The 22,906-nt window shown below is 58.8% G+C and overlaps 1 protein-coding gene across 4 annotated transcripts in view; it reads right to left on the bottom strand.

Annotated features, from left to right (window-relative positions):
- Nucleotides 1–22,256, bottom strand: part of SYT7 (synaptotagmin 7) — a 64,752-nt gene extending 42,496 nt beyond the window's left edge. For all 4 annotated transcript variants that reach the window (XM_021082928.1, XM_021082927.1, XM_021082926.1 and 1 more), the window contains exon 1: nt 22,028–22,256. In XM_021082928.1, coding sequence (XP_020938587.1) covers nt 22,028–22,058 — 31 coding nt within the window. In that variant the 5' untranslated portion in view covers nt 22,059–22,256. The remainder of the gene's footprint in view (nt 1–22,027) is intronic.

Genomic DNA, 22,906 nt, shown 5'->3' with positions numbered 1-22,906 from the left:
TGAGTGGCTGTGGCTGTGGCTGTGGCCAGCAGCTGTGAACTTCCATATGCCAGGGGTGGGGCCCTAAAAAGCACAAAAAAAAAAAAAAAAAAAAAAAACACTCCTCGACCTCTGCTGGAGGTTGGGAGAACCCCTAAGGACAGAGCTTGTCAATCCCAGAAGCCAGTGGTCCCTCTAAGAGGTTCTCAGAGACCCAGGGAACGCCCATCTTAAGCAGTGAGCATTCTGTGGGCATGCAGCCTGAGCAGTGGCTTGGAGTCTAGGAGAATGAGGCTGAGGCCCTCTTCTGGCCACTACCCGCTGTATGGCCATGAGCTAGGTGCTCGGGAGTTCTGGTGTTCCACCCACAGCAACGACTTGGTCTTCGCAACAACTGAGACAAGCAAGAAGACTGACCCCATCTTACAGATGGGGAAACTGAGGCACAGAGGGGTCAAGTGCCTTGTCCAAGATCATTCAGCTAGGAGGTGCTGAAGCCCGGGTTCGAACCCAGGCAGCCTGGCTCGGGGTCTACACTCTCTCCCTTGACATCACACCCACTGCAGAGGCGGGTGGTCAGGGGTCTCCAAAGTGTGTGGTTTGTTTCTAATGGCTGACCTGTGGCACATGGAGTTCCTGGGCCAGGGATTGAATCCAAGCCGCAGTTGTGAGCTTCTCCGCAGCTGCGGCAACTGGTGTATCTTAACCCACTTCTCCAGGCCTGGGATCCAACCCGTGACTCCACAGCAATCTGAGCCACTGCAGTTGGATTCTTTTTGTTTTGTTTTGTTTTTGCTTTTTTGAGCTGAGCCGGCGGCATATGGAGGTTCCCAGGCTAGAGGTCGAATCAGAGCTGTAGCCGCCGGCCTACGCAGATCTGACCTGCATCTGTGATCTACGCCTCAGCTCACGGCAATGCCGGATCCTTAACCCACTGAGCGAGGCCAGGGATTGAACTGGCAACCTCATGTTTCCTAGTTGGATTGGTGTCCACTGAGCCATGACGGGAACTCCTGTAGGTGGATTCTTAACCTACTGCGCCACAGCAGGAATCCCCAAAGAACATTTTGGAAACTTTGCAGTTCCCAGGAATTTCTCAGGGGCACAGAGATGGATGCTGTGTGCCCTCAAAGCCCTGTTCAACCAAAGCAGCTCTGTTTCTTTGTTTCACATCTTGGGTTCCTGCAGAACGTTCCATTTGAAGAAAGGATATATTACTAAGGAAAGCTGAACCCCCGGGATCCGTGACCATAGGAGCCTCTGCAGCATGAATGGATGCCGTCATCTTCCAGGCAGCTTATCCCTCCCCCCAAGATCCTCTGCCCACCTTCCCCCACCCCCCGCCCCCGGCATCCCTTAGACAGCCCTTGAATCCAGGGTGAAACAAATGCTTGCCATTGCAAATTGCATCGATGCTGTGAACAAAAGTGACACGATGTCCTCAGCCAGCACGCGATATTGCCATCAAGGGGTGCAAGCGTGTTCATGCCTGCCAGCCGGAATGAAACCATTCCCAGAGCAGAAAATCACTGTGTCCCAGGCTGCAAGGGACCTCAGAAGTCATGGAGTCAGGCCCCATCCCTGCACGCACCCCCTGGGCAGCCCTGGCAGTGACAAGAAGCTGCTTCTGTAAGAGGCAGACACACACACCCCCCTCACCGTGAATGGGCATTGATAGCTAGGGCTGCTGTCCCTCGAGCTGAGCTGAATCTGTCTCCCTAGAACTTTCCCCCTTGGTCCTAAGCTTGCCCCCTGGAGCTGTCGGGAACAAGCCGGCTCCCTCTGCCACATGACAGGTCTCCAAATCCTTGCCAACAGCTCTCATGTCCCCTTCCAGTCTTCTCCAGGCAAAGCTGCCCCAGCCCTTCTAACCCTTCCTCCAATGACATACATGGTTTCAAGTCCCCTTAGCGTCAGCATATTAACATTTGCGGAGAGAAAACATTGCAGCCAGAGTCAGCCTTTTGACGGAGCTGAGTTCCATGACTTACCCTTGGGAAGAGGAGCCCTCTGGGCCCCCAGGGTTAAACACAGACAAGGGCAGACAGGACATCGGGAGACCTGGAAGTGAGGAGAGCCTCCAGGGTCCCATCCCAAGGGGGCCAGGGCACGAGATAGGAAATCAGGCATGTCCCTGCCCCTCTGCCCAGGCCTGTGGCGGGCGTGTCAGCTAATTAGATCCTAGGAGGAATGACGAGCTGGCGGAGTCCTGTGGACAGAGCCCATGGTCCTGACCATGCCACCCCACCAGCAGCTCTCAGGGTAAATGAAGCCTGGGTGCTCGAGGAGATGGTCCCTTCTGAAGGTGGACAAGATGCCAAATGGTCTTTCCCTGTAGAATGTCAGCTCCATGCAGGCAAGGCTCACTCTCAAGTTCACTGCCGTCTCCCAGCACCAAGGACAGAGCTGGGCACCAAGGACAGAGTTGGGCATATAGATAAATGATAATTGAACGCAAGCGTGAGGCAGACTCTCGAGCAATAATGATACTAATAGAGGCTACCATTTATTAAGCACCTACTGTGTACCAGACCATGAAGGCAGGGGCTACATCCACTTTGTTCATTCCGATAACCCCTGTGACATGCTCACCCACAGGAAGTGCTCAGTAAATATCAGTTGGATGCCCAATGCTTGCATGTATTTTCTCACTTGTCACCCAAACAAGATGAGAGAGAAGAGATGGAGAGGCTGCAGTGACAGAGTTTGAGAGCCTCTCATTTACACGCACACAAAGACACATCAGGACCCCTTCCGGTCTTCCCCCACGCCCATCTTTGCCCGACAAGTCCTGATTCTCCTAGACTCGGATGGAAAGCACCTCCTCCAGGAAGCCTTCCACAATCTCCCCAGTGGGAATTATCTTCTCCTGCCTCTGAGCTCCCACCACACTGTGCCTGCACCTTCCCTTTCTGGTGCAGTGATTAAGTGCCAGGGTTCTGGGTCCAGACTGTCAGGCTCAAATTCTGATTCTGATTCTTCCAAGCTGTGTGGCCTAATCTCTGCGTGCCTTGGTCTTCCTATCTGTAAACAGGGGCTGGTACCGTACAGGCCTCACAGGACTATTGTGAGGTTTAAAGAAATTAGCACATATAATGCACTTAGCACAGTGCCTGACACAGAATAAGTAGGCAATAAATGCTAGCTATTATCTGAGCATTACCGTGTCGAGCCCTCCATTAAAGACATCTGGGGCACAGAGTTGGCCCTTGGTGAGTGTTGAAAGAAATCCTGAATACACATTGAGTTTTTCCCACAGGACAACAGAGGCCAGGGGTCTGACTCAATTCTGTGCACCCCTGATCTCTGCCCCAGGAACTGGCCAGCGCTTAACCAACAGCAAACATCAGTGAATGCCTATGGCAAGGACCAGGGAGGGCTAAGGTATGAGGGTGTGTGTGTGTGTGTGTGTGTGTGTGTGTGTGTGTGTGGAGAGGGGGCGAGAGCTGGAAGCCAGGCTGGGCTTCAGGTGTGAACTGCAGACCTGACCCGGTCCCCTGCCAGGGCTCTGCCCCGGCTCCCGACTCCTTCTCATCTGCTCAGCAAGCCATGATTTATAGATGAAGAGAATCAAACAGGGCCGCTGGCTGCTGGGATGCCCTGGGGAGCTGCCGGAGAGGGAACGGACTTCTGAGGGCCAGCTCCCCACTGCCCAGGGGGGAACAGGAGGGGAGCCAGAGAGGGAGTGGGTACACACGTCCACAAGCCAGGGACATGGACACCCATGGCTCACATATACAACACAAGCCATGGAGGCTCACAGCCTATGCACACCTATGCCCACCCACCCCCATATAAACGCATGTGTATGCATGCACACGCACGCGCGCGCACACACACACACACACACACGCAAGCTATGCTGACTCACCCCTTGAATGGACACCCACACGCATACACAAATGTGCATACACTCCCATGGTCACAGGCACGAGCAGATGCCTAGCCCACTCTGCCGTCCACGAGGTCTACGTGTTCATGCACTTCCTCTGGCCTGGAATTCTCTCTCCCTGCACACTGTCCTCTGGGGCAGAGCAGAGGGACAAGCCATAGACTTGGAGGCAAATGACCTGGGTTCGGTTCCACCTCTGCTTCTAGCCAGGGACCCAGAGCAGCGCCACTCTGAGCTTCAACTGGTGATGATAACCGCTGGCCTCCCCTGCCGGGGTACTGTCAGGATCAAGTATTAGCTCACAGTCGTTGAGCATGTGTCTTTTGTGGCAGACACTGCCAGGAAGTTTATATGTATTACCCCATGCGATCCCCACAGCCATGTACCCCTCTTATCCCCACGTCACAGAGGAAGAAACAGGCATGGGGAATTAAGGCAACTTCCACTTGTCCTTGACCCTGCTGAAGCTGCCTCCCTCTGAGCTGAGCTGACACAAGTGACAGCATTCTAGAACGTGCTACGTGGTGCGACCCAGCCACACCCTACTTTCTTTCTTCCTCCAAGAAGGCCGACCTCTTTCACCCTTGAGGCTTCACATAAGCTGTTCCCTCTGCCTGGAATGCCCTTCCTTCTATTCTGAAGATCCCCAGGCAAGGATGGCCTTCATTCCCTCCCGCATATCTTTCTGCCTCCTCTGTAACTATGGCAGTTCATCACTGTGGATTAATACGTAGCATTTGCTGTGTCTTTCCCCACTGGGAACACTTGGAGGGCTGAGACCCCAGATCACTTATCTCTGTAGCCCAAGGTCCGGTACATTGGAGAAGCTGGATAAATAAGTGCTAAACAAATGCATGATGTCATTCAAGCCTGCCTCCTCCAGGAAGCCCTCCCTGATGACAAGTGCTCACAGTGACCTCTTCCTTCTCCAAAGTTGAATTACTGGCCTTCTGTCCAGCCTCCTTTTCTGGGGAGTAGGCCCATCCCCCAGCAGGGTCAATGGGGTTCTCCTCATTGCTGGGGTCTCCCACAGCCTATAGCCCAGGACACGGTACAGGAAGCCCCCAGAAATGCTGGAAATCTAGGCACGTAGGCTTTTTTCCCCAGAACCTCTTGTCCTTACACTCTCAGAGGGTGACACATGCACTCCCCACATCCAGCCCTTCTAAAGTTGTCGCATCACCCCCACACCCTCCTAACCCAGATTGCCCCCCTCCTGAGGCATCCTCGGATCCCAGGCCCTTGCTCTCCTCACCGAGCACCTTTAATCATAGTATGTAACGTGTGTCCAGCACTGAAGCATGTTCCTGGTCCTCGGCAGCCCTCTGAAGGTAAATCCTCTTATCCTCATTTTAAAAGGAGGAAACCGAAGCTCAGAAGGGGGTACATACTTGCCCAAGAGCACACAGCCGAAGAGAGATAAAGCCAGAATTGGACCCGGAGTTTGGAAGACCTCAACCCTGGCCCCCCGCTACCCCCTGGGAGCTGAGCCTTAAAACAAGTCACTCTGAGGATCGGCAGAAGGGAAGAAAGAAACGGAGCAAACACAAAATAAAGAGCAGCTGGGGAAGGGCTTCCACTTCCCCCATGGAATTCTCCAAGCATTTCAGGGACCCTCTTATCCCTGCACCTTTACCATGGCTCCTTCCTCCACGGTCCAGCCCTTGGCCTCAGTAAAGCATCCTCATGAGAGAGATGCTCGGTCCACCAAATGGTCTCAGAACAGGTTGGGGGTTGGGTGCCTGGGGCTGGACAGGTGGGAGCAGGAAGAAGAGGAGGGTGGGTGGGGTACCTGGGTGCCTGCCCAGGGCCCTGTCTGGTACTGACGAGGGTGCAACTGCTATTCCAGAGATGAAGCAGTGAGGTTGGGGGTGGTTGGGGCTGCATCTGCCATCGCATTCCCATCCTGATCCTGCCTCCTCCCACCTGATTCTGCACGACAACGTATCATGCCCCAGTGCCTCCCCCCACTATCCTTTAGTGGCAGCAGGATGACGTTCGAGGTGGAAAACAGTGAAAGCTGGAGTCACAGGTTTCCATAGGAAGGGCCTCCCACGTGCACGCAGAGCAAATAAATGGGGGAAGGTGGGAGGGCGAGTGCAGAGCCTACCAGCCCCAGGGCTATTTGGGCAAGGAAGTGGGGGGGCATTTGGGGGGCCTAGTTCACCTCCCTTCCTCTTCTTGACTCAACACAAGAAAGCCAGAAAAAAGGCAAACTATGGAGAGAAAGCAACAGAAAACCAATGAGCTAAACTCTGAACCCTAGACAGCCAGGCAAAGCTCCAGGCCTCCTGTCATGCTGAATTTTCTGCCCTCTCTTCATTCTAAAACTCCCCACTCCAGGCCACCTACCTGGGGAACGGGGGCAGCTCGTTCCTTGCAGTAGGACAAAGAAAATGAGAGGGCAGGTAGAAGGAAAAAAAGAAAAAGGAGAGGGAAGAGAGCTTGGCACTCCTTTCCCGGGGGAGCTGGGCTTTGGCCCTGCCCCCCACGCCCTCCGGACAGTCTCTCTGCGTGTCCTTCACCCACACTGCCTCGGGCCTCACCCAGGGCGGGAATAAGGCTGGCAAAAGAGGAGGCCTGAGGGGAATTGTTTTGGAAAGTTACAAGTAGCTGAAAATAGGGGCTTAGCACGAGCAGCCTCCTCAACCTTGACTGTAATAAAAACAGAAATGCGTGAGTGAGCTAGGGAGAGTGTGCTGGCAGGGGCCGCAGAGGCCGGCTGGATGCAGACGGTTTAGAATTCAGAGGAGATGCCAAGTGAGTAAACAGCGAATGAAGGATTATCCGAATGGGCCAGGAGCTGTTCCAGCAAGAAATTGGACGGGGACATGTCAGGATCCGCAAGCACTCCAACGCCTCATCAGGGAGCAGGGCCTGGTGAGTTACGAGGGCCTCATCCACACCTTCCCTACCTCTGCTCTCTCTTCAGAGAGTGAGTGAGCGTGGCCTTGGTAATAGCAGCTTGCGGCTTACGTTTGTTCAGTGAAGAACAGTTTACAAAGTGCTTCAGAGCTTACGGAGGGTTTTACATCCATCGTCCTATTTCAAGGAGGTGATGGCGGTACCTTCTGCCTGGTGACCACCTCCCCTCACCACAGCCACCCCCCTACCTTCTACAGTTCCTGGCTTAGGGGAGCCTGGTGTGTTGGCTTCAGGCTTCAGCCTCAAAAGGAGTTGGGGAGGCGGGGTGGGCCATCTGTAGACCCCAGAGAACTGCTGAGTCTGGACACCACCGGGGTCAAAGCCTTCAGGACAGACAGGGCCATGTGCCAGCTCGAGAGCAGGGAGTCCAGACTGAAGGGTGTCCAGCCAGAAGTGAGCCCGGAACCTGCCACCCACCTGATCCCAAAGCTGATGAGCTGCCTGGGCAGCCATGACAATGGCCATGTCCATCAGAGCAGCAGGGGCCCAGGAAAAGGAGGAGCTCAGCTGGAGGGCCTCTTCACCAGGAGTGTGGAGCCGGGGCAGGATCGGGGGCGTGTGATGATTAAGTGCAGGCCTTGACCACTAGTTACTTCTATGAATAATGCATTGTTTTGCCTTGGCCTAAATCAGCATCTTATTGTTATTAATAATACACGGCTGCAAAGAAGCTGGGGCTGGAACGGTGCGCTATATTTTACTTGACGATCTCAGAGCACTTAAGAGTTCCTCAAGCTGATGACTCAACTCTACCTCCCCAAGTCACAGGTTTCCTTACAGGACAGGGCACCTGTCCTGCCCTGACACCCTCCCACCTGAAGCTTGGATCCATCCATCAAAGCCACGGGGGCTAGGACTCTTCTATCCTTGGATTCAAATTCTTCTTCTTTTTTTTTTTTTTTTTTGGCCTTTTTAGGGCCACACCTGCAGCATATGGAGGTCCCCAGGCTAGGGGTTGAATCGGAGCTGTAGCTGCCAGCCTCCATCACAGCTACAGCAATGTGGGATCCAAGCCACATCTGCGACCCACGCCGCAGCTCACGGCAAAGCCAGATCCTTAAGCCACTGAGGGAGGCCAGGGATTGAACCCGCGTCCTCATGGATACTGGTCGAATTCACTTCTTTGCACCACAACAGGAACTCCTCAAATTCTTGACTTGAGCTTTTGGTGGGGGAGGGGGTGTACTTGATCTTCATCAGCTCAAGGGTTTCAGGGATGCAACATAATGTGGAGCTGCTCCCAGAGATGTTCCGGAAGATGGGCTATAATTAGTGGGAATCCAGGTAGGAGAGAAGAGGATAGAAAGACCACTGAGGATCTGAACCCAGTGCTGCCACCGACAGTCACTGTGGCAACTAACTCAACTCTCTGGCCCTAAGTCTCCTCGTTAGTATATAAGGTGTCTGAGGCTCCCTCTCAGAAGTGCCATCCTTTCATATTCTGGGCATATTATTTGCACCACAAATATTTGGATGGATCCATAGAGCGCTGCGCTCTGAACTCTGTCCGCGGTGCTGAAACAGCGATCGGCACGCCGCCTCTGTCCTTGGTGCTGAAACGGAACCCTCTTCCAGGCCACCCCGCGCATTGTCCCCGGTGAGCTGAATTCAGGAAACCAGAACCTTTTCCAGGACTGCAGAGTAGCGGTCCCACCTTCCTTTGCTAATTACTCCCTGATAAGCCCCGAGCAGAAGCCACGGCGGTGAGCAGCCTGCTCGCCGACTTCAAGAACCTCCTTGTCCTGGATGAGGTGCGCAGATGCCAAGGACCCCAGTCAGTAGTCCTACTCCAAACAAAAGGAGCTTCCCTGTAATGTAAATGCCTCATCCCATTCTCTCAAGGGGAGCCCCGCCGCAATGCCTCCTGGCGGCTGGTGCGGGTACTGTGCTCAGAGGAGGAACACAGAAGGTCCCCAGCGGTGACGCCTGGGCGTGCGGGGAAGGAGCGGCAGACGCTTGGGCCCCCGCCACCCCCTCACCCCTCCCAGGGCAATCTGGCGCTCTGAGCTTGCAGAACTGCCCAACACCCAAACGCTCCAGGCTGTCCCACTGTTTTCTGGCCGCCTTGGGGTGCCATGCTGTCCCGTGCGCAGCGAAGACTCAACTCACGTTGCTGTACCCTGCCAGGTGAAACTTCCTGTTCCCTCTTCCAAGGGGGGTGGGGTAGACCTGTTTAAACAAACAACCTTTTCTCCTGCTGGCAAGCAGATGATTGCAAAGACCTGTAATACGCCTCCACTGGGGCAGAGACTCCCAACTTCACACCCACCCAAATAAGGAACTTGCCCACAGCGCCTCCCTAGGAAGAAGTGGGGGTTGGGGGAAAAGGCCAACAGCTGCAGCCCACTCCTGTTCCCCCACCCCACAGTTGAGGGCTCTTCGAGAAGCAGATCTGCTTGGTGTTTCCAGGGACTGCTAGAAATTAGCCTCACTGGGTGTAGAAATTCCCGTCCTTCCAAAAAACAAGCAGCAAAATCAAACAACCTGAAGACAACACCTCAAATGAGCTTCTCTGGATTCAGACGGGGAGTAAGGACAATAGACTTTTTAATGTAAAAATTTTTTTTTTGTTTTGGTTTTTATGGCTGCCTTGGGCCAAATCCAAGCTGCAGCTGCCACCTATGCCGAAAGTGCGGGGGATCAAACACCTCCACAGTGATCAGAGCCGCTGCCATTGGCTTTCCAACCCACTGTGCCACAGCGGGACCTCCACAATAGCAGCTATAGCTAATATCATTTATTGAGCACTTACTATAGGCCAAGCACTGTGCTAGGAGCTCTGCCAACCTCTCATTTAGCCCTACCAACCTCCCCTCCCCCAGGGAAGCATCACAATCAACATCCTACAGTTGAGGACAGTGGGGATTGGAGAGGTGAGGTGACCACTCAGGGTGGTGCCATTGGCAAGTATTGAGACTGGCCTGGGAAACCACATCTGTCTGCCCTTAATCTTGCAGCTCAGCTGGGTCTACCTCACCATCCCTCCATGTTCTCGGGGAAGCCTCACCTCCCCTTAGGTGTGTCTAAGATGACACCCCCCCCGCCCCCTTAGCATCATGTCTCAGCTGAGAGCCACAGCCCACACTCCCGCGGCATTTTACAGCCCCCAAAGTGCACTCATACCCACTGTCCAAATCAACCCCCATGACACTGAGGCCCTCTTTTGATTTTACAGGAGAAAAAAATCCTGAGGCTCAAAGGAATGAGTGGTTTGCCCCAAGTTACACAGTGAGGAGTGGAGCCAGAATCAGATGAAGACGTCCAGGCTCCCAGTTTAGGGCTCCCTCTCCCCACTTCTGCAAGGTTGGGGTCCTGCCACCAAGCCAGAAGGGGTGTCTTAAGGGTCTTCATGTCCTGAGGGCTTCCCGAGGCCTTGACCTGAGATGCTTCCCTCCTCCTATTCCCTAGAGGCCATCAGTTGGCTCAGCTCTAACTTGGAGTCTCCGAGTCTCATTCTAAATGAAATTTTTTTTTTCCAGGCAATTACTTCCTGCTAATTAGGAGGCAAGACTGCCAGTCCCTGGGCCCTGGGCTGACCCCTTTTCTCAACTCACGGCAGGTGCCGGGGGCGGCGGGGGGGGGGTTTGATGAGGTGAGGTACTAGGTAGCAGCACCAGCCACAGAAACTGGTGGCCCCATCATCAGAAGAAGGCCAGGAAACCTTTTAGGGTGGCGGTGGGGACTAGTGGAGGAGTAAGGCACTCCAGGGACGGGAAGAAGGGAGGTGGGGATGCTGAGAAGGAAGGAGAGAGGGACTCTGAAGTGGGAGAGAGACAGGGGCCAAGAAGCTGGAAGGAGCCTAGACGTGCTGTGCTGAGTAAGAGAGGGACCCAGGCTCAGGAGCAGCAGGGGGAGCCAGGAAGATCCAGAGAAGTGGGGACACGTCATAGGAAGGAAAAAGGAGCCATCTCAGGAAGCAGGGAGATGGAGGAGGGGGGCAAAGATTGCCCCTCTGCAGAGGGGGAGGAAGGAAGGAGGCAATCTGGAATACGGTCAAAATTATAGAAGTGGAAGAGGTAGAGGCCCGGAGATCCTGGGAGACTCCGGGAAAGGGAAGGAGAGAAGGAGGAACTGCTGAAGGAAAGCCCCGAGGAGAAGGGGAGGAGAGCGGGGGAGGACGGCTGGAGTGGCAGCTCCCAGGGCCCCAAGAAGGGCTCTCTCTACGTCATTGTCCTTGAGCCTCCCCCAATGTCACTGCCCAGCCAGTCGGGCCTGCACGGCCTCCTACGCAGCCACAGGTGCGGGCGGGCATGATGGAAGGCACCAGCCGGCTCAGGCCCCAGATGCTCCACTCACCCAGGGCAGCCCGCCGACTTTCCTTCCTGCCAACCTGCCATCCCCTCCAGTGGGCTAAGCCAGGACCCTCCTGGGTCACAGAGCGACAGGACCAAGGGGCTCCGGGGCTGTGTGGTCCAGCCCCTCCCTTAACTGAGGGAGGACCAAGGCCCAGCAAGGAAACAGTGCTTGTCCAAGGTCATACAGCAGGTGAGTGATGAGGCCAGATGAAGAGGGCTCAGGGGCTAAGTCGCAGCGGTGGGTCCCGTTCCCTCCTGGGTGAAGCCAATAACAGGAGACAAAGACAGGTCTTAGCTGTCAGCACATCAGGCCCTGATCTGTCTAAGCCCTGTGGAGTGGGGGGTGGCAGGCAGAAGGGAGCGAGGGTTGCCAGGGGCTGGAAGGGAAGCAAAGGAAGTCACCATTTATGGAGCACTGGGTGGGAGGGTTCTGCATGGGTTATAATTGCTGCTAACATTATTGAGCACTTACTAGGTACCGTGTTCCAGCCACTTAAGACACTACACGCAGATCTTTTTTAAGCCCCACGATAACCCTATAAAGTATATATTGCTGTTATCCAGTATAGAGAAGACACTGAGACCCAGGAGGGTTGAGTAATTGGCCAAGTCCACAGGCTAACCTGAGGCATGGTTCTAACTCAAGCGGCTGGCCACTGCTCTGAGGACCGCCCCACGCCGGCATTATCTGAAGATGCTCAGATCCCTGCGTTCCCAAGCTCCCAGCCCAGCCCTGGCAGATTCTAGGCCCCAGACATCAGTGGGGTTACAAAGTCCTCTGCTGCGGGGGCTTCTTGCGGCCCAAAGGCAGTCCTAGACTTGAACAAGCCCTGTTCTAAGGTGCTAGAGTCTGGGTTCTGGTCCTGGCTTTGCCATGAACAAGCTGTGTGACTTTGGGCAGGTCATTTGCCCTCTCTGGCCTTGGTGTCCCACCTAGGGCATCAAAAGGTAGGACCAGATAATAAGACCTGGTACACAAGGTGCTAAGTCCGTGGCGGGCACAGTTTTAGGCAGCACGTGGACATGAACTCATCAAGCCCTCCCAGCAGCCCTCTGAAGTCGGTGCTACTATTGTCTCCATTTTACAGATGGGGAAATGAAGCGATGACAGTTAAGTAAGTTGCCCAAGGTCACAATCAATACATGACAGATCTGGGATTTGGACCCCACTGCTTTTGATCCAGAGTCAATGCTCTGGCTGCCACCCCGCATTATTCCCCTAATGACTCTCTCAGCCCCCGCCTGGTGCCCCAGAAAGTCCTGCCTATGTCCGCCTGCACAGGCACACATGCCATCATGTCTCCACTTGGGAAGCACACACTTGTCAGGTGTCCGCCTGACACAACACGCGTTTGCTCATGCTTCCACGCCCACTCCTGTGCTTCCACCCAATTTCGGTCTGGAACAGCCATAGTCGGCCATTCATTTCCACAGGGATTCCGGCACCAAGAATGGCCCAGCTCCGGCAGACCCACGGCTCGCACACACACGGCCCCCTTTCTGGGCACCGGCTGGCTCTTGGGAGCCGTGTGCCAGGCTTCAGCACATGGCCACGTGGTGGTGACGTGGGCCGCCACACCCCTTCTCCTCTGCCCCCCTCCAGTGCCTGGGTGGCTCGCACGTCACTTGGCGCACCTGCCGGCACCCCCATCCACGCTGCCTTCCTCACGCCTCTCCCCTAACAGAAGCCGGCACCTCCTCCAGGAAGGAAGCAGGCACAGGCCCAGCCGGGCTCCCACAGCCCAACGATGCCAGCCAAGCCGGGGGTGGAGAGGGAGAAAAAGGCATCAACCGGAGGCTCTGGGGGCCCGGGGTCCACGGTTCCCAGCTGAGACCAAGCCCTCTTTTAGGTCTGAGCACCAGAGTTGCGCTCTCAAGACCCTAGAGATGCCAGCTCCCCTTTGTCATTGCCAGATATGGGGCCAGATGGGGGACCAGGGGACAGAGGGTCTGCCCCTCACTCCCGAGCAGGACTGGGGTGCATGAGGGCTTCTCTGGCCAAGGTACCATTGCAGCCCCCACCACCCCATCCCTGGTCCCTGCTCTCTCCTCCCCCTGCCCAAGCATCTCGGAGTGCTGGGTATTTTTAGGCCTCAGCTGACAGGCTGTGAAATCGCTCCCTTCGCACCTCCCTAACCAGGCGGGGGCTGGAGAGGGAGGAATGGGGTTGTGGGGGGGGGTACACACAGCCAATTCATCAGGCTTCTCCAGGGCTGGCAGGTGCCAAGCAGGGTGTAAGGGGTGCCTCCCCTTGAGTAAGAGGATCCTTCCATGGTGCCTGGAGAGAGGGAGAGGAGATAGGGTGGGGGAAAGGCTCCAGCCTGCTCCAGGGACCTGAGAACAAAGGCTTGAGGGGACACCTGAGCCCTAAAGGAGGGGCTGGGACACCCTGCAGCCAATACCGATTCCCAGCCCTCCCTTTCGAGGGAGGGGCACAGACACCCGGCTGGCTTCTGGCTCGGATCCTAGCCGGATGGGGGGGTGGGCACTGAGCAGGGTAGCCCAGTGGTTAAGACCTCAGCTTTGGAGTGAGGCTGCCTTGAAATCTCATCCCTGCTCTTTTTTGGGTGTGTGTCTTTTTAGGGCCACACCAGTGGCATATGGAGGTTCCCAAGCTAGGGGTCGAATGGGAGCTATAGCCGCTGGCCTACACCACAGCCACAGCAACACCAGATCTAAGCCACATCCTCGACCTACACCACAGCTCATGGCAACGCTGGATCCTTAACCCACTGAGTGAGGCCAGGGATCCAACCTGCGTCCTCATGGATACTAGTGGGGTTTGTTACCGCTGAGCCATAGCAGGAACTCTCCTCATCCCTGCTTGACTGAGTGATGTGGTGAGACACTCCACGTCCCTGGGCCTCAGTTTCCTCATGTGTACAGCAGTGATTGTTCTCCTTGGCTGCATTCCCCTACTGGCAAATCCTTCTGACCGCTCCTTCCCTGGGCTGCCTCCTTTACCGTAATCCCCAGGGGCAGGAGCCCACAGCCCATCCTGGCTCTTTGATGCTCACCTGGCCCTCTCCCCCAGGGAAACAAATCCCCAGCTAAAGCAGGTGGCAAAGGTAGACCCTCCCCACCTCCCCGCTTCCGGCTGTGGGGCGCACATACTCATCATGTGTGTGCGCGGACCCAAATGCCAACATGCTCGCGGGCTGCTGGTGCCTGGGCGTGAGGGCGTTTGCTCTGGGATGACCCCTCCTAGGGAAGTGGGAAGACGTACCCAGGCCCTGCTGTGAATGGGCCCCTGTGCCAGGGGCCGTGGGCATGCGGTGGGGGGCGGCCTGCCTAGTTGCTGTGGAGACGGGTTGGCTCTGCTGGGGCTCTGGAGCTCAGGCCTAGCAGCTGGAGCTCAAGCTGGGTGGCTCCTCCGGGGCCCAGCTCTGATGCCGATGGTGGGGGCTGGGGGAGCAGAACTGATGCTCAGGAACCGTAACTGTGTCCACTGGGCCCTGGGCCGGCCCACCTTGGCTCTACACCTCTCCCTGGGAGCCTTTCTCTGATACCCAGCCCCCCAGGTAACCCCCCCTGGGGGTGTTCATCCATGTTCACCTTGCATCAGGCTATCCCTTTAACAGCCCATCACCCACCGTGAGGGCGGGGCTCCTGATTATGGATGCTGGGGATACAGCCCAGCACGGGTGCGAGACCGAAGAAGGGCTGGGCAGAGGTGGGAACAGATGTTGACAATTAGGACTCCAGCTCATATCCTTGCCTGCCTCCGGCTTCCCACCATCCACACTGCCACGGCGTTAAAAGTTCTTTATTTTTTAATTTTTTAATCTTTTTGGCTCCACCTGCAGCAGGTGGAAGTTCCCGGAGCCAGGGGTTGAACCCAAGCCACAGCAGGGAACTGGGCCACTGCAGTGACAATGCCAGATCCTTGACCTGCTGAGCCACCAGGGAACTCCTTAAGGTTCTTTGTAGAGGTATGCTGGAAAGCCATCCATGATCCTCCATTGCCCGTTAAAAATAAAAATAAAAAAATCCAGCTTTCCTATTTCAGAATGCCAGGCCCTTCATCATGGGGCCCAACCCGTCTTTCCCAAGTCTCAATCCCTGCAGCCCAAAGGCCTCCCTTCCAGCCTTGCACGCCTAGACACTCACTGCTGAGACCTGTTACAGCTCCGGGCCATTGCATGGGCTGTCCCCCCGCCACACGGAACGCCCCACCCTGCCTGCTCACACGGCAAGCTCTTATTCTTCCTTTGAGACCCCAGACTCTGGACCCAAAGCTCCAGTGTGGCTGGAACCCCAAATCAACTGCTGACCGCAAGCGACCCCCTTCCCAGAGTGGTCTGAAGATGGACAGGCTAATGGATGTCTTGGGCTTAGGACAGTATCTGGCACCTGCTGAACGATCCACGTGTCTTGGCTGTTCTGATGGTAACTGAGGAACACCGCCTCACGGAAGTCCTCCCTGCTCCTCCTCCACCAGGCTGAGGCAGGCCCATCCTCCCGCGAGCTTCCGGAACCCTCATCCCAAACATCAATCACTCAGTGTAGGGTAACGTTGATAACAGCTGCCGTTGGCTGAGTATTTACTATGTGCCGGGCTTTCTGCTAAAGATGTTTTCTGCCTTGTCTCGTCTCATCCTCCAACCCCATGGGAGCTAAGAATCACCATCGTACCCATTTAACGGAGGGGGAAACTGAGGCCCGAGTGCTGGAGTAACTTGCTCCTGAGACCCAGCTGCAGCGTCTCTGCTGGAAGCTGTTTGACCCTGGAGACCTGGCTGAAGCAAGCCCTCCCCTGATGCAACCATAAAGTGCTCGGCACCCACTGACTGCTCCACAGGCAAGAACTTGCTATTATGGTCCCGTTGTTATTATCAGCGGAGGGAACAGGGTAGGCTGGGTGACCCAGGAGCAGTGTCCTTGGGCTGGACCCCCTATAAAGCCTGGGACCCCTATTTTCCTGGAGAAAGAAAGCGAGGGCTCAGAGGGACCCCCGGGCTGCTGGGGATGGGGGTCAGGATGGCAAGGAGAGGTACAGGGAGCCCCAGTTTCTGGACCCAGAGGACCTGAGGAGCCCAAGGGGTGCCGGAGTGAGCATGGCGGGCCCAGGTTGGGCAGAGCGGGAGAGGGCCTGCCGAGTGCCAGCTGAGCTGGCCATCGCTTCGGGCCCCGCTGACACCACCCCGTGGTAATGAGACGGATCCAATTTGTACCCAGGGCCCCGCCGGGAGCAGCTGCCGCGGCAGGGTTTGAAGTAATTTAATTGGACACATTAGCCACACAGCTCTCTCCTCCGCTCCCCTGGTGGAGGGCCTCACGCAGGCGCCCCTCGTGGCCTGCCCCCACCCCATGCCGCCCTACCCTGGCTGGAGGTGGGGTCCGTGCTGCACCAGCCAGCACTGTGAGACCCCAACCTGCTAGGACCGACCCCACGGCACCCTGCCTCTTTCATTCTGGGGGCTCCTGAGGGCTCTAGAACCGCAGGGCTGCAGGGTTCTGTGGCCCAAAGTTCTCCCCTTTCTCTGACGCCCCGTACAGGCTGGGGTTCAGACCTCTCTCTTCTGTCTCCTCTGATGGGCAGAGCGGGTCACCCCCTCTTTCTCCTCCATCCAGATGGAGAACCCCAGGAAGGGCATTTAAGGAGCAGGGTCATTACCAAGATGGGGGTGGGGGCCAGTCCTCATCTTAGGGCCCTGGGGGAGAGGTGCACACACACGTGCCCACGCGGTGCGCACACACACACAGCACACACGCTGACAGACCCGCAGGCTGACATGGACGTGCCCATATCTGACACATCAAAGCTCCAACCCGCTCCCCCAACCCCACCCTGAGCATCTATGCCCCTGGCGACACAGCCAGGTGAGGCCCGGCTCCCAGCAGATGGAGGCCTCGGAGGCAGCCAAGCCGGCAGGTGGGAGGGTGTGGCAGGGGGCAGGCAGGGCCCCTGGAGGGCACAGGCCCCGCCTGGCTGGGTACCCGGCCAGGAGAGGCGCCCTCCCCCAAAGCTTTCCGTCACAGCTCCCCGTGCACCTCGACGCACCTCGCCACAAATACACTCATTAGCTGCTGTTTACAGCGGGCCTGGCGCTCAGATGAACGCCGCTCTTACCGCCGTCCAGCTGCCGCCCGCGCACGCGCACAGGTACACACAGCACCGCGCTTCTCCCCACCGGCCCCGCCCTCCCTTTCTGCGGGCGCTGTGGCCCCTCGATGGCTTGGGTATATCAAGTCCCCAAACATCCCAGTTCACCACACCAATCAGCTCCCAGCCCAGCCTCACAGGCGACACTTTTTCCAAGGGGCCCCTCCAGGCAGAAGCTGCAGAGCGCCCCCCTGCCCCTCGAGGCTCAACGTGCCAGCCCACCTTCCAACCAACTGGGTCCAGAGTTCCAGGCCCAGGCTCTGGGCGCCATCCAGCCCCTTCCACAGGTCCCATGCTGTCTGCCAACTCCCTTCCAACCCTTGGGGAATTCTGCTGGGTGAGACTGAAGGCCTGCCCTTCTGACACAAGTTGGACAGGGCCCAGCAAGGCTGCCCCTGATGCCTGGAAGGTCAGGGACATCCATGTCCACGGAACTGGCACGATCTACCTGGTACCACTGGCTCGGGTTCCCTGGCAAGGCAGGCGGGCACCCGGGCTGGGCTTGGCACAGGCTGGCTCCGGCACCTGGCCAGACCAGTGACCGCCCCAACAGAGAGTGCTGACCTCACCGGCGGCATGTGCCACCTGCAGGGCACTGCCCAGGGAACAGGGCATTGGCATCAGGCAGGGCCCACCTGGGATGCCTCGGCGCCTTGGAGGAGCCTGTGCAGTCAACTCCTCTTCCAGCCAAGAGTCCTCTGCTCAGAACTGGGCCTCCCACCTCCCCATCTCACACACACACACCTCGAGCCCCCCGCCCCCCAACGCCTCTCCTCGCTGTTCCCAGCCTCGCTCCCCCGGAGGAAGCAATTATTGAAAACGGTCCATCAGATTCCATAAGGATTCAAAGTCCCAGAGAGAATAGGGGTGGTGGGCGGGGGGGGGGAGCGGGAAGAGGGGAACCACCCACTCCTCCTCTGCCGGTTCCCCAAGGACTTGCTGCACCAGCAGGGGTGGAGGGGGTGAGAAGGGGACAGTCCTCCACTGCCACTCAGTGCTGCCTTTAGTGGCCCTTGGGCCTGAGCTTGGGGTCAGCTGGGGTAGGCCAGCTGCCTAGGGCCTGTCTTTGTTCACCTGACACCCACCTGCTCCTCTGCCTTCCAGCTGTCCCTCACCTGTCACCTGCTGACCTGTGTGTCCCCAGACCAATCCAGCCTGCTCTAGCCCCTCTTCCCCAACCAGAAGGAGGCTCTCTCGCACCCCTCCAACCCCCAGTCCTGAGCACCCAGCCTGCCGGTCAAGCTGTCCCCACGAGGCCATTGAACAGCAGGACCCAAGGCCAAGGCGGGGGGTGCTGTCTTCCTTGAAGCACTACAGCTTGGGGGCACTGGCTCCCCTGACCCAAGCCCCACCAAAGTCATACTTCCAGCCCTGCATTTCAGACCTGCTCTGCCCCAAGTCCCCCTCCCAGCCATGGCCCTTTGGGAGGTCCCAGACTCTGACCCAAGCCCAGGAGGTAGGCCAGGGGGGTCTGGGCCTGTGCAGATGGGGCATTTGGGGGGTGGGGAGACTTTGTCAGTCAAGAGGTCAGACAGTCAGGCCTCCTTGGACTGTCCCAACTCCATCCCCTGTCCCTAACCTTGATGGCTCTCATAGCACACTGCTGATCTGTGATTCCTGCCCCCACATCTCCCAACAGCCTCTGCCCCTAACTTGTGCCCAGTGGGTGGAGGGTTGGCCCGGACAATCTCGTTGATTGAGAGAGAAGACCCACTGTGCCAAGCCCACCCCCCCACCCCGTCCCACGCAGAGTGTCCCCCATACTCCCTAGGAATGACATGCCCGGCAGAGTTGCTGTAGGGGGCAGAGCCGACGAACAGGTGGGACAGACAGGGAAGACTTCAAGCACTGCGACTCCCAAGGACAAGTTCACAGGGGGCTGGGGGCAGGGCCCGGGGCCCTCAGGACCTGAACTCTCCCCCAGCGCTGCTGCACTGGCCCAGACTTTCCCTCCCTGGCCTTGCTCACTCGCTCATTGCAAGGTCACCTCTCCCTCCCTTTCTCCCCTGCTACCGTCCTGCCTGCCCACTGCAACGCTGACCCCTGCGGGCCTGCCGAGGCCCTGCCCTACCCGGGGAAAGGGACACAGAGCTGCCTGGCCAGGCCAGCTTTGGGAGGAACAGAGGATGGAGACTGAGGGCAGGGAGAGGGGTGTACACCTATGGCAGGGGGCACAAAGGAGGTGGCAGGCATGGCCGGGGCAGGCGGGGCAAGGTCGGGAACAGAAGCGATGGGGGTGTGTGTGTGGGGGGGGCAGTCTTCACTGGGCTCTGGCTTTTTCCCACAGTCCTTTGCTTCAGCCACCATAGATCAGGGAGAGAACGGCCTGGGGGCCAGGGGTCTGCAGCGGGAGGGAACAGCGCCTGTCTCCTGTCAGGGTAAGGGTCTTAGCAGAAGGCTGAGCCCTGTGGGGACTTGCAGAGGGCCTGGGAGGAAGGAGTGGGTACCACAGGGACCTTCTGAAACCAGCCTGGGACGTGGGGGCGCAGGAGAGGACAGGTGATTAGGATTTTTCTAAAGGACTGGGCCGCAGGTGTTCTGGGCAGTGGGACGAGGGTTGGGGATGTACAAGGTACCGGCCTTTGCGGAACCAGAGGGGTGGACCTGAATCACGTGGGAGTTTATTTGCATATCGTGCCAGCCTCGGGGGACACACACCTGCCTGGGGGAGGAGAGCCTGGAGAGCCCAGGGTGAGCGGGGGAGGGGAAGTCCGACCTGGAGCTGTACGGATTACAGGAGGTAGGTAGGGAGCACGGAGATGGTGGTGGAGGGGCGGGTAAGGGCTCAGAGGCCAGATTGACAGTTCCCCAGGGGCCTGGGATCGACGGCAGCTTCTGACCCCCCCCAGCCAAGCGTCCACATCAGAGAAAAGGAAGTAAACCCCAGGCCAGCCTGTTTCCCAGTCCGAGCGGTCCCTGTCCTGCTGGACTGCCACTGTCCTGCAGCCGCAGTGGGCAAGATGGGTCTCCAGCCCAGGCACGGAGGCCCACTGGAAGGGGAGAGGGCAAAGCCTGGGGGCTGCCAGTGTGCCAGGGGCGGGACTGGGTTCCAGGCCCTTTGCCCAGAAGATGCCAAGCACATCAAGTTGGCCTCTGTGGAGAGGGCAGAGGTGCTTGGAGGAGTGGTGATGTCATGGTGCCCAGGCGTGGGAGGAAAGAGGAGGGAGGGAGAGGGGACCAGGTCAGAGCCCCAGGCCACTGGCCTGATAGGAAAGGAGAGGCTGCCAGCCTGGCAGGGTGGGGGAGGGGAATGTCCTCACTGCATCTCCCCCTCCCATCTGCAGACCCCAGAGCTGGTCTCTGAACTAAGCCATTGGCTTCGGAGGGGGTGATCCAAGCCAGAGAACGCTTCTGTCCTTGGTCCAAGTGCTGGTGGCTGGTGGCCTCTTGGGGGAAGATGGCAGGGTAGGTGACCCGGGTGCAGAGAGATGAGGGGAGGGGTCTCCAAAGGCAATGTCCCTTCGGCCATCACCTAGAGGACATTCGTGGATGGGCATGAGGTTCTGCCCCATGTACGCAAGTGCTGAGTGTGTGCCACGCCTGGCACCCAGGAGGTCCTCCTCAGTGGGCTTGGGCTGCAATGACTTGATAGGGGTGAGAACGGAGGCAGGGACAGGCTGAGGCTGCCCCTAGAGGGAAAGAGCAGATGCGGGCCGGGGCAAGAGCAGGCAAAGCCGGCTCCCCCTGGACTGCCCTCAAAAGCCTTGGGGCTCTAGGCCCCTTCTGTAAAGGGCCTTAGTGGTCCCCCGCCCCAGGTCAGCAGCAGTAAGCCTGGAGGCTCTTCATCTGGGTGCAAGTCCTCAGGCTGCCGTGTCGTGCTTTTGGCATCAGAGAGAAACCCAGAGGCATGAGACCCTGCTGCCAGAGCTGGCAGGCAGGGGGTGCTGGGTCTGGGGTGGGGCACCCCAGGTGGGAGCCGAGACTGAGCCTGGGCAGGAGCTGCAGGGGACCTGCCTACAGGTGGGCACTGTGTGAGGAGGCGTCAGGAGCCAAGGAGGAAATGGCAGAGCAATTTCCCGAGGAAGGTGGAAAGATTCCTCGGCTTGGCTTCCAGGAGGCCAGGCAGCCGTGGGCTCCCAGGCCACTCCCCGGGCTTGGGCTCCGGAGAAATGCAAAGGAGCACGGCCCCTCCCCCTCCTTCTCCGACCCGGACGGGAGTGAGTTTGGGGTTCTTTGCTTACCCCTTCCCCAAGCCCAGGAGAACATTCCCCCCATTCACCCTTATTCTCACCAGTCTCTGCTCTCTTTCCCTTCAGGTACCCCTGCCTCCCTCCTCCACGCTCCTGCGCCTCGCTACCCCCTCCCCCCAGAGCCCCCGTCTCCTGCTGCTGCACCAGATTCTCACTCGCCCCCTGGCACCCTCTCAATTCACAGTTGGCACTGCCGGTGTCACTCCGCTTCCCGGTGCCCACAACCTTGGCCGAAAGCTGCTCGGGATCCTTGCCCTGTGGCCCCCTAGCACTGGCACCCCAGGGGTACGGGTGCTGGGGACCCGGGGGTGCCTCTGAGGGCACTGCGGGGGCAGCGGCTCCTCGCTCCGCCACACACGTTGTCCTTGGGCTGCTGGGGGTGGGGGGGGAGGTCCTTGTGGGGACACTGCGAAGCCGGCGCCCCGGCATCAAGCTTGGCAGTGCCCGGACTGCGGGGGGCCGGGGTCCGGGCTGCTGCTGCTCAAGCCCGTGCTCCCGGGGCTGGGGTGACCCTGAGTGGGGGCAGTCCGGCGGTTCCGTGGACAGCAGCCCCGGGCTGGGGCTCCGAGACGGCGCCCGGCGCTGCCGCCGTCCTGCCCGCCGGTGCGGGGCGCCCCAGCCCGCGCGGGGCCGCGCTTACCTGGGCTGGCCGCCTCCGGGTCCCGGTACATGGTCCCCTCGTCTCCGGCTCCCTCCGGGCTCTTCAGAGCCGCCCGCGGCCGCGCGTTGCTCCGCCGCCGCTGCAGGGCATGGGGCTGGGCGACCCCGGGGGCGGGTCCGAGGGCGGGGGCCGCACTGGCTGCACCGAGCCGCGGAGCCGGGGAGCGGGGGCCGCCCGCCAGCCCTCCCGCCCGCCCGCCGAGCACGCTGCCGCCGCCGCCGAGCCGCGCCGAGCCTCCTCCCTCTGGCCTGCGCGCCGCGTGTGCGCGCCGGAGCGTGTGTGAGTGTGTACGAGGCCGTGTGTATGTGTGTGTGTGAGCGCGTGTGTGAGCGCGCCCGGGGCACCGCCGGCGCCGCCCGCCCGCTGCCGAGCGCCGCTGCCACTGCCGCCGCCACCGCCACCGCCACCGCCTGTGCCCGCTGCTGCCCGCTGCCGGCCGCGCGCTGCACTGCAGCCCGCGCCCACCGCCGCCAGGAGCCGCCCCGAGGGCACCGCCACCGCCCCACGCCCCGCCCGCCCGCAGCCCCTGGGGGGAGGGCACGGAGCCCGCCGGCTGGGCTCTTCGAGCCTGCGAGTCCCGGAGCACCGCGCGACCCGCCCGGCGGATGCCCCGCGCTGATGGCCGCGGCTTCGAACCCGGCAGGGCGGCGGAGCGGGCCACCTCCTCCGAGGCGCCCTTTGACTCCATTCCAAAAGGCGTGGAGATCCACTCCGGGTTTTTCGCTCGGTGGCGGCTGGAGGGCGTCAGCTCGGGACTCGACAGCGCGGCGGTTTCAGGAAGGGGAGCTGGCGTGTGTGAAAACCAGGAGTGGATTTTTTGCCAGCGCTGAGCCTGGTCCGAAGCTCTGGCCATCCCCA

This window comes from Sus scrofa, chromosome 2 (genome assembly GCF_000003025.6).
Source record: "Sus scrofa isolate TJ Tabasco breed Duroc chromosome 2, Sscrofa11.1, whole genome shotgun sequence".
In the NCBI taxonomy this organism is placed as follows: Eukaryota; Metazoa; Chordata; class Mammalia; order Artiodactyla; family Suidae; genus Sus; species Sus scrofa.
The sequence above is the reverse complement of the archived record's forward strand: the minus strand, read 5'-3'. Positions and strand labels throughout refer to the sequence as shown.